The 11,043-nt window shown below is 40.2% G+C and overlaps 1 protein-coding gene across 9 annotated transcripts in view; it reads left to right on the top strand.

The window, feature by feature from the left end:
• The window catches only part of Unc5d (unc-5 netrin receptor D), a 537,305-nt gene that overhangs the window by 331,262 nt on the left and 195,000 nt on the right, over positions 1–11,043 (top strand). For all 9 annotated transcript variants that reach the window (XM_021218890.2, XM_021218893.2, XM_021218894.2 and 6 more), the window contains exon 4: positions 10,029–10,132. In XM_021218890.2, the coding sequence (XP_021074549.1) occupies positions 10,029–10,132 (104 nt within the window). The remainder of the gene's footprint in view (positions 1–10,028; positions 10,133–11,043) is intronic.

Here is an 11,043-nt window from a genome sequence, read left to right as displayed (position 1 = left end):
ATATATATATATATATATATATATATATATATATATATATATATATATCACATTTGCCCATTGGACCAAGAATATGTACCTAGCAAGCAGCTCTGTACATTGACCATCGTGGAGTCTCATTTAGAACGAATAAAGCACCATGTACCTGCAGTTTATCGCTTGTCTGCCTATGACCTGATGCCAAAAAGAAATAATTGGAACTAATTACACAAAACAAAAAGGACAAGGAAAACAGGGACCTATGGCCAAGAATAAATTGAGTTCACCCTGACAGAATACTGAGAGGAAATTGGCTGAGGTTGGGAAGAGAAACAAATGCAAAGTGTGTGCTGAAAGGACGTAGTAGAACCCTAGTGGATGGAACTTTGCTGGATCTCTTTATCGCCTTGTGCGGTCATTTTATAACTCTCTTGAAGCATGGTTCTCTTAAGACTGATTCATTCATTGAAGTCACTGCTTAAGGTACCTTTGATTTCCTCCAGTCTCGGGTTCTTAATTAAGATTTTTGCTTCCGAATCGTCAGCCTAGTCTCAAGTTTTCATGGCTTCTGAGTGCATTATTGTTTTTATCCTTGTAAACAGAAGAGGTCACACACAATGCAGTGTGCGTTGCTGGAAGCATCTCAGTAGAAGGCATGTTAAGCTGTCAGAGTGCTTTCTCAACCCTGCAGCTGTCTCTAGCCACCACCAATGTCCCCACTGTTGGCAAAGCCAGCCCATGTTCTCCTACATTGCTGTTACTTACCTAATAGTTTGTGCCACTAGTAGGGAGGGAAATACCAGAGAACACTATTTACAAAATGTTTTATGAATGACAACTCTCTCCCAGCAGGATTATAAAGTACAAAGTATCTCATGGTCCCGGAGTTATTTTATACTATCAGCCTCAGGAGTCTCTATGTGCCAGGGCTCTGTGCATTGGCCAAACATCATAGGGTATCAGTAAGCACAGACAGCAGATTGTGCTCCGAGGGAGGAAGTCACACGGAGGGTACCATGCTGGTTCTGCTGTGACAGAAGTGGCCTTCTACTGTTGCTACAGGGTTTCCTAGCAGGGGTTGGTTACAGCTGTAATACTCAGGGATTTTAGGTCATAGCAGGGGAAATACCTCATCTGTGATGCTGGTATATAAAAATCTCCATGTGGAAATCTGTCTTATGACCAACTGTTATTCAAAGGTTTCTCCCAGTAACACTCACTCGGTCCTGAAAGACCCAAGACAAGATGAGCTGGGTGGTGTGAATAGCTAGTATCAATATGAGTCATGAGAATCTAAAACCAGGCAGAAGGAGTTTAGCACAGCTAGCCAAAGAGGCAGTATACAGATAGTACACTGTCCCCTGGCAGGTTGCTTTTCTTATGGTTCCCAGGGGAACCAGAGTCAGTAACTGACTTCGCAGGCCATTACTGTTTAGGACCCAAGGACTGAGACAGATCCAAATCGAGGCAGTGGGCCCTGACTTCCATTTTCTGCTGGGCATCTGCTATGCCTTTGAATCAGCCCTTTTATTACAACAAATGACCTGCGTTTGGCAGAGTTACAAATTCCTCTTATGTATGACAAATGTGGTTTGTTGTTTCTTCTGAAGAAACACAGTAGGAAAGATTCAAACCCGATTTGAAACCCACTAATGGGACATTGTGTCATCCTCCTGCATCTTAACAAATGGCCTTGGCTATGACTATTAAAAAATGTCTATGATTTTTCACTGGCTGATTTGGTTTGAATGAGTAAATTATTTTTATTTCATTGCATTAACTGCCAGAACATTGAATGAGCCGATAACTCCCCAGTGTTGCCGAGCTGCGAGAACTATTATTCGGAATTGAATTTTTATTGATTTTTGTATGCTACAATGACTTTTCTAACATAGTAGCATGAAAAGAAAATGAGGAAAAAAAAATCCAAATAGGGCATGGGGTAAGGAAGGGGAGGGTGTTGTGTCCTATGGCCCAGCCTGATATGCCACTTAAGGGCAGGTGCTGCTGTCGCTGGAAGACTTGTTGCTGATTGTATGATTTATGACCAAGCCATGCACCTGGCTTCCTCACCGTGTACTCCTCTTCTCTACCTCTAATGTTGTCCCTAGTCATCTTGAGTGCTGTTGACATTCTACTGTAGGAATAAAAAGGGAAGCAGAGTGACAGGTAAAGTTATAGAAATAGAAAGTTCGGTGATTTGCATTTTATTGATGATGTCACACATGAGAGTTTATACACACACACACACACAGAGTATGTGAAGAAGAGAGTGAATTAATACATCATTTCAATAACAGTCTTGTATTTATCACATATCCCCATGTTTTCTTTGTACACACACACAGTGTATGTGAAGAAGAGAGTTAATTAGTACATCATTTCAATAACAGTCTTGTATTTATCACATATCCCCATGTTTTCTTTGTACACACACAGAGTGTATGTGAAGAAGAGAGTGAATAAGTACATCGTTTCAATAACAGTCTTGTATTTATCACATACCCCCATGTTTTATCACATATCCCCATGTTTTCTTTGTCCCCTTAACTCCTGAGAGTGTTCTCAGGCGACACGAGTGGAAATGAAACTCCTAAGTGACTTAACTAATTCATCCTCTCACTGAACAAATATTCATCGAGATAGTATATGCCATTCTGGGTACCAGGGTGTATTTCCTTCCTTGTTGGGACAACTGCCTACAGATAGATGTAGTTAGCTGTGAGGAAGCTGGGTAAGGCCAGGATTGTCTCTGAGAATCGAGCAGCAGAGAGAGACTTGAGCTATAATTATTAAGCCCCACCTTTAGTTTCTGTGCCCCAAAGGTCCCACACCCTTTGCAGACAATACCACCGACTAGAGACCAAGCGATCAGAGACGCGAGCTTGCGGGAGAGGATGTCCTATGTTCAATCCAAAGTGTAGACACGTGACAATAACTCAAACAGATGAAAGGTTTGCCCCTAGTCCCACAACAAAAATAAAATTGGGGGTGTGTTTAAATTCACAGTTCACTGAGTTTTGAGACTATATAATTTTAGCTTCTATTTTTGGTAGATGTGTCAAGACTGAACCTAGACACAATAAAATGAGACAGAAAATGCTTCTGCCCACAATCCTGACTCAGTATACAGTACAGACAAGGGGTGGCTAATCTGAAAGTAGTCGGATAATTTTTTTTTACTGGTGTTTGATGTTTGTGGGATTGAAAGTATATTTTTCCAAATTTATATACAATGAATGTAATCATTGCACCCATAATCATTGAGAGGTTAAAAAAAAATGTGAAATACTGAATAATTTTATTTTAGGATTTATCCTATAACAGATAGTCTCAAACAATTTGCTTTTTACAGATGATAAGAGTTTTTTATTCTTTAACCACATCTGAAATATTTAATATTGTGTATCACATATTCAATTTAGTTAATTTCCTTTGTGTAGAATAATATAATTGTTATCTGATGCACAACTATAACAAGATCAAAGGATAGAATCCATCACGCTTTACCCTGTCCATGAATACTGATAGAAGAAGTATCAGTCAGCAGGGTGTCTCTCTGTGATTCAAGAGAGGTAATAAAGGAAGGATGCTTAGAGATTCGAAATAAATGAGAAGATAGTGCTAAATTGAAGGTGATAATGAAGAAAGTATGTGGGGGCGAGGAGGGTTGGAGTGTGTGTGGTGTGTGTAGAGTGTGTGTATATGTGTGAATGGTGTGGCACGTGTGTATGCGTGTGTGTGTGTGTGTGTGTGTGTGTGCACATCCACACATGTTTGGGTACAAGAATGCATGTGTGTAGAAGTCAGAGAATGATAGCAGTTAATGCCTTGTGCCTTTCCTTTGAGTCAGGCTCTCTAGCTGAACTGGAACTTTGCCAAGTAGAATAGGCTCCTTTGCTGTCTCTTCCTCTGCCTCACTGTCAGTGGGGACAAAAGCCCTTGCCACCATCCCTGGCATTCCTGTGGGTTCTGTGGCTGAGAACTCGGGTCCTTGCACTTGCAAGGCCAAGCATGTGATGATTCAGATGTCTCCCCGCCCCTGAAGGACCATGCTTTACATTAATGAGAATCAGAAACTGGAAATTCAGTCTAGGGTGTATTATTTAAGATGGGGAGATGCTCTACTTCAGCTTGAATAACTCTCCTCTAAACTTTCCTCCAGGCACTCAGCTAAGCTGTACTGCATTTCATGGGAAAGGCTTCCTTTCCCTCTGTCTCTTGGCTCATCATTCTAGCTCTTAATTGCATGTGTGCAGTCTACCTTTACAGTTGGAGCATGGATAGTAGATGGGCCAGGATGCTGTATGTCAAGAACCTTCACACGTTGACAGTGCCCAGCCCATGTTCAACAATGAGGGGATAGAAGCAGCTGTGCTACATTTTCTGAACACTCACATCATAGGCTACTCATAGGGGAAGTGCTACTCAGAAAGAGTTTTAATTTTCACTTCTGTACTGTCATATGGAAGTAGGCATATTCTGTAACAAGTACATATTTGCAGGGTGAGTTTTAATATATTTATCATGTACCTGTATGTATATCATATATATGATGATGACTAAATATATATATAAAATATATATACATATATGTATTTATGTATATATATATGTATATATGCATATAGATAGATAGATATTACAGATGAGGGGTAGGAACTCTGAAAGCAGTGGGGTTGTTTTTAAATATAAAAATATATTTACATATATATATTTATATGTGTGTGTGAGATTAAGGTTTTTCATACAATCCTATCTTCTTTATTATTTCAGTCTATATAACTTAAATTTTAAATACCATGACTTTCTATTTCTGTATAGAATTATTAAATATATGGGTATGTGCATATATGTATATATAACTAAACATATGTATATATGTGTATTATTAAATCTTCATTTAAAAATATTAAACAATAATTTAAATATATGTATCTATGTGTATGTATATATATGATTGAGATTTCTCACACTATACTATCATGGTTAGCATTTCATTGTATATAACTTAAACGCCATGACTTTCTGGCCATTCATTTCTGCATAGTATTATTAAATATTCGGGTTGCTACCTGCTGTTCAGAGATGCTTTGAGACACCAGCAGCCTACGTACATTTTTTTCATATAGAGCTCTAATCATTTTCTTAGCTGTACTTATAGAATTATAGAGGTATATCAATGAAACATTAAAAATTATAGTGCTACTGAAATATCTACAGAAGATTCAATTCTCCTGAATATAGAAATCAATACATGTGAACATAGTCACAGATCTATAACCATCATCCAGGGCAATTTGGGGGTATTTTTATATTAACTGCAAGGTCATTATTCATCTTTTTTTTCACTCAACTTCAGCCCCAGCTGATTACTAATCTACTTTCTCACCCATTACAGATGTTTCTTATAAACGGAATCATGCAATATGTAGCCTTTGGTGAATGGCTATGTTCAATTAATATAGATTATGAATTCAAATTTTACCTATGTGCATGCATCAGTATTTTATATGTTCCATAATAGACCACATATTATGTATCTTTTAATCAGATGATTATAATTGGATCTGCAAAACAATTTGATCCATTTACAACTTGTTCTTCATATATACCTTATGTTTTCTTCTTTAATATTCAAGACTCTCTAGCCTGATTTCATTTTCATCCCTAGGAATTGCCATTTAAAACAAATAAACAAATAAAACTTGGTTTAGTTAACAGAGGAAAGAGATGTGTTGATACTTGCTATGTTAGCATTTTTGTAACTCTTAATACCCCATTACTTATCTCTAGCCATTTGTGACTTTTCCATTGAAAATGGTTTCCAACTCCTTTGTCATTTCATCTCAGTGTATCTATAATTTTCATGGTGTTTCATGAGATTTTTTAAAACACATTAAGGCCATTAACTGCATAGTATTTTGTTTACAATGGTTTACAGAAAGTAATTTTATTTTTAACTAATAATACTTGTCAATGATTTTCTTAATGGCTTGTTCTTCAAGCTAAAACCAAACCTTTGTTCTTAAGGTTTTCTAGATATTTTAATATGGATGGGTTTCCTATTAAAATATTTTTATTACTACAGCATTTATTTTAGTATAAAGCAAGACAAAGATCTTCTCTTTTTTTCTTCAGAAGGGCAATGGCTCATTTTAATACCTTTCCCACTTAATTTATCATGTACTAAATTATACTTTTTATTTGAGTGTCTCTGAAAAATGCTCCAGTTTATAATTAATTTGTATCTGATTTATGATAAAATCATCCCATATTAATCATCTTAACTTTATCATAGGATGTAGTAATATATAGACCTTAGAGCTGTTATTTAGCCATTGTGCTTGGGAAAGTTTTTAGGTAGCCAGGTGTGGTTGCACATGGCTTTAGTCTTTGAATTTGAGAGGCAGAGGCAGCTGTCTCTCTGTGAGTTCAAGGTCATCCTGGTCCACGCAGAGATTTCCAGGCCAGCCAAGTCAGAAAGTGAGACCCTGCATTTAAAAATAAGAAGTAACATCTAGTAGGAATTATTATCGTACTTACAGGTGTAGAGACTACGGCAAATAGAGTTTAAGATATTGATTGAGTGAAGGGTCTCATGGTGTCATGTTCAGATGTAAACACAATTGCTCGACTTCAACAGCTAATGTACCCATAATGCCTTATTTCAGCTTCTCCATTTCCACTTCCTTTTGATGTCACAGAACCTTGTTTCCGATCCTATTGGAGGAGGTAGATTTCGTTTTCTTTTTTTCTGTATTGTTCTCTCGTGAGCAGGCAAAAGAGTCAGAAGTACCCCAAACTCTACTGTTAGGGGTTCAACAAAAGTCCCAACCACAGCCTCCCTTCCCCCCCTCCTACCTGTTCCAGTCACACCTCTGCTCTCTCCCAGATCCATTGCTTCTCCACTTCCTTCAGAAAAGATCAGGCCTCCTATTGATGCCAACCAAGCTCAGCATAAAAAAGATGCAATAATGCTAAGCAAGCACAGCATCTATGCAGAGGACTGAGCACATCCCCCATGCCGGCACCATGATTATTGTCTCAGTCTTGGGGAACCCAGACGAACCCTGCTTAGTTGATTCTGTGGGCCTTGTTTCTCTGAGTGTCCCCAACACCTCGGGGTCCTATAATGCACTCTCCCCCTTTTCTATAGTGTTTCCAGAGCTCTGTCTGAGGCTTGGCTGTGGGTCTCTGTATCTCCTCCCATCGGCTGCTGCAGGAAACCTCTCTGACGTCAAATGGCGCCTTGCCCAGTTTTAGGAATATAGCAGAAGATCAAGGTCAACTGATGACTGATCTAACCTGAACCCCACACCAGGAGAAGGAGCCCCATGCCCAAAACTGTCTAGATGGTCAGGATCTAGGAGCTGGATGGCTTAGGGACCTAGGGTAGAACCAAACATGAGCAAGAGAGTTAATTTCAGTTCTGTAGGTTCGCTGTTTTGTGCAGCAATTAGTTTTGTTTGTCTGGAGATAGACTACTTATGATTAAAAGTTATGTACATCCCTGCATATGTATACCTTTTCTAGAGCTAAAAAGACTGCTGTTACTTAGACTGTTGGTTCAGAAACTAACTAGTTCACATGGCCTGGGATGAAAGTCATTGCTAGAACAAGGAGCATTTGCCAACCATGCCAAAGAGCTTATTTCTCTAATTTTTAGTACATTCAGGAGCTAGCTGGAAGGTGTATGTGGACCCCCCCCCCCCCGTTTTTAAGATTCACAGGTGCAACCTACTTAGGAGAACCTATTAAGCACTAGGTTTAAGAGTAGATCAGAACTCTAAAGTCAGGGGATTTCTCATTTGAAGTGATATCAGGGGATTTGATTAGATACCTGGTATTACTGATGGATTCAGCTATATAGACCTTCTCTGCCCTTTCCCCAGGCTCTTGTCGTTAGTCTTTCTATTTGCAACGTGAGGAGTGATAATGTGCTGTTGGAGTCTTCTAGTCTTCTAGTGGGATGGGGAAAGCGAGATAGCTTGGCTCCTTCCTTGGGTGTGATTCATTTTTATGAATTTTTCTAGATATCTCTTTAAATCCCTTGACTGTAGGAAATAACGAGATCCCGAGTCAGTACACGGTATTCCAACAGAGGGAAAAGGACCTCATTGTGGCTTTCTGTCTACTAATGCAGTTAGTATAAAGTAAGGGTAATTAATGATGTATTACCATTTTCATTTGTACTGAGGTAAGACAAGGAAGCAGCATCAGAAGAAAGTATGGACGGGCCTACTCTTACATGTTTGCATTTTACTTGGTCAAAAAATCACGGAGTATTTAGTGGTAGCAAAACTCAGATGATTACTTGCTAGCACTGAATAAGCCTTCTCTTGGGAGCTAAACTGACCTAGGAAGCTGGGAAGTAATGGGGAAGACAACACAGTAAGCTTGCCCTCCAGAGCATAGCTCTTCCCGTCACTCCTCTGGCTATTTGACTGACTCCGATTCCAGTAGACGGGTCTCTCATATACTTTCTGAGTAGGGCGGCTTTTCTTGGGAGAGACGTTTGGCTCAGCACTCTCTTGAGTGACAGCAGAACATGACCCGCGGTGGGATTGTGCGGCAGAGTCTCTCAGCTCTAGACTTAGTCACTCCCTTTGTTCTGTGCCGTGACTGGCGGTTTGGTTGAGTCCATCACACCAGGAGTCAGGAACTCTGAACCACGAGGACAATTTAAAGACCTTAGATAGAAAGGAAGGTTTACAATTCAACTGAGGGGACAGCAAAGTCCCCCGAACATACAGATGCTGGTTGTCCATGGGAAAGAGAACATGCAGGGAAGAGTGAATGTGCACACGGTGGCACTAGTTATTCATGGGGTGTTTTTGACTTGCTAAAGGGAAGTTTAATGTATTTATACAATTTATAAAGATGTAACTGATTCTGGAGCTCTGCTCTTTACAGAGGACATATTTCATGTTATTGTAAGCACTGAAGAAAATTAAATCAATAAATCCACAGCCTGTAATTTGAGATCCTCAATTTGAAGAAAAATACACTGTCAGGGAGGGAGGAGAAAAAATCCTTTTCGCGGAGGAAGAATTGTAAACAACCTGTCTTAGCTCAACTGGCCTGTGGACCCAGGTGACAGAAAGAATAACCTCATTCAGGAAGATCATCAAAGGGTTGTCCAGACACCTCCCTAGGAGCTGAGGCCAGCTGCCTACCCTTTGAAATGGGAGAGTAGAAGGCTATGTAAATGAAGCTGGCTCTCTCCCTGTAGAACTTCCCAGAGAAGTCTGGGCTGGTTGGCAGTCAGGCTAAGTGTCAGAAAGCAGAATGGATTTCCCCTCTCAGTGGCACTGATGCGTTGTGACCACTGGCAAGCCAATTAACCTCCACAAGTGTCACCTCTCTGTGTGTAAAAGGTTAATAGTGCAGCTTGTTTGCAAAGTGCCGGGAGCCCCGTGTGAAGGGCACTACCCACATACCCAGCATGGCTGCTTGACTAGAGGGTCTTGCATTTCTTAATTATATATCCGGTTGGATAGGTTATGGATTCTGTTGTGACTAGCCATGGCCCCTTCTCCCTGGTTACAAATAAAAAGACTAATAGGTGATCTCACTCTATTACTGTCTTTTCTAGCTCCCCAGAGGGTTACAGGAATGACAGAGGTTACAGATTAATAATGCATTCTTCAGTGAACAACAAAAAAATTCATGTGCATCTCAACTTCATAATGGCTGCGGATGGTAATTTATTAGGCCAAGTATTTCATCAGATGCCAAGCAGATAATACTGGCACACACTCATGAAATTATGAGGGTTTTTTTTTTTTTTTTTTTTTTTTTTGGCTCCGAGTAGTTTTTCTTCCTTCATATCAATATAAAGTGTTAAGAACCATTTTGCTAAGGTATATTTCAGGTGCGTTTATGAGTCTTGGAAAAGTAGAACTGTAGAGTGTCAGAAAGTGACATATTTGTGTGTATCTAACTTTTGACATGAAGCTCACTGTCTTATTGAATTGGGGCCGCATGGGAGTAACGCCAATCCTAGCTCAATGTAGCATACACACATATCCTGTGCTTCTTTGCAGATTTACGGAAAAACTTTGAACAAGATCCACAAGGCAGGGAGGTTCCTATTGAAGGCATGATCGTGCTGCATTGTCGCCCACCAGAGGGAGTCCCAGCAGCAGAGGTAAGAAGGTCTCCACTGTCCCAAGCCAGGCCTGTCCTTTGAGACAAAAGCCTGTGTGATAAGGGGGGGGGGGGAGTGTAGCCTGGTTTCTCTTGCAAGGCATGATGAAGAAATCATGAAGAGGAAAGCTGGGGATGAAACCTGCCTCTTGTCAGCATTCTGATTTTCACACAATTTTGCTAGGTAGTCTGGATGGACCAGCCTTGACTCTGATGGACCCTGGTGTCTGATGCAGGCATCATCTGCCCTATGTTCTGTCAGGTTCCCCCTCCCCCCCCCCCAGTTTGGGTTCTGTGGGTCACCTCTGAGCATTCACAAGTATGGAAATGTGCCTGTGGAAGGGATGGTTGGCCTCTGGTCCCCCTTTACCTGCTCATAGACCAAGCACCTTCTGAACATTTGGTATGTCACCCTCTCCGTGGTGACACCAGGATTATGGCATATGCTGAGGCTACTTTGTGACATCTAGAATCCAGAGTCACCAATAGTTTTGCACTCCAGATATGGGAATTTCCTAGAGCCCCCAGCATACACTGTGAAACTTTAAGTGTGACTAGTAGTACCCTGTGGTCACGCATTAAACATGGTCTGCTTGACGAGTGATATGATGCCTGGGAACAAAGCTAACAAGAGAATGTAGGCTATAGGTCAGGACTACAAAAAGTAAATGTATGACATTATCCCTTGCTTAGCAGTAACTTTTCTCTGGGAAGCTAGAAAACTATAGGTCCTTTGCTTAGAAGTAGAAAGACTCCAAAGAAGAAAACAGAAACAAAGAAAATGTAAATCTGACATATTTGTCACCTGTCCTTGCTAAAATATGATGGGTAGTGGGAAAGAAAAAAGGAAGAGAAGGGAATGAATACACCCCCCTAAACACACACACACACACACACACACACACACACACA

Source organism: Mus pahari, chromosome 19 (genome assembly GCF_900095145.1).
Source record: "Mus pahari chromosome 19, PAHARI_EIJ_v1.1, whole genome shotgun sequence".
Taxonomy (NCBI): Eukaryota; Metazoa; Chordata; class Mammalia; order Rodentia; family Muridae; genus Mus; species Mus pahari.
This window is presented reverse-complemented; position numbering and strand designations above follow the sequence as displayed.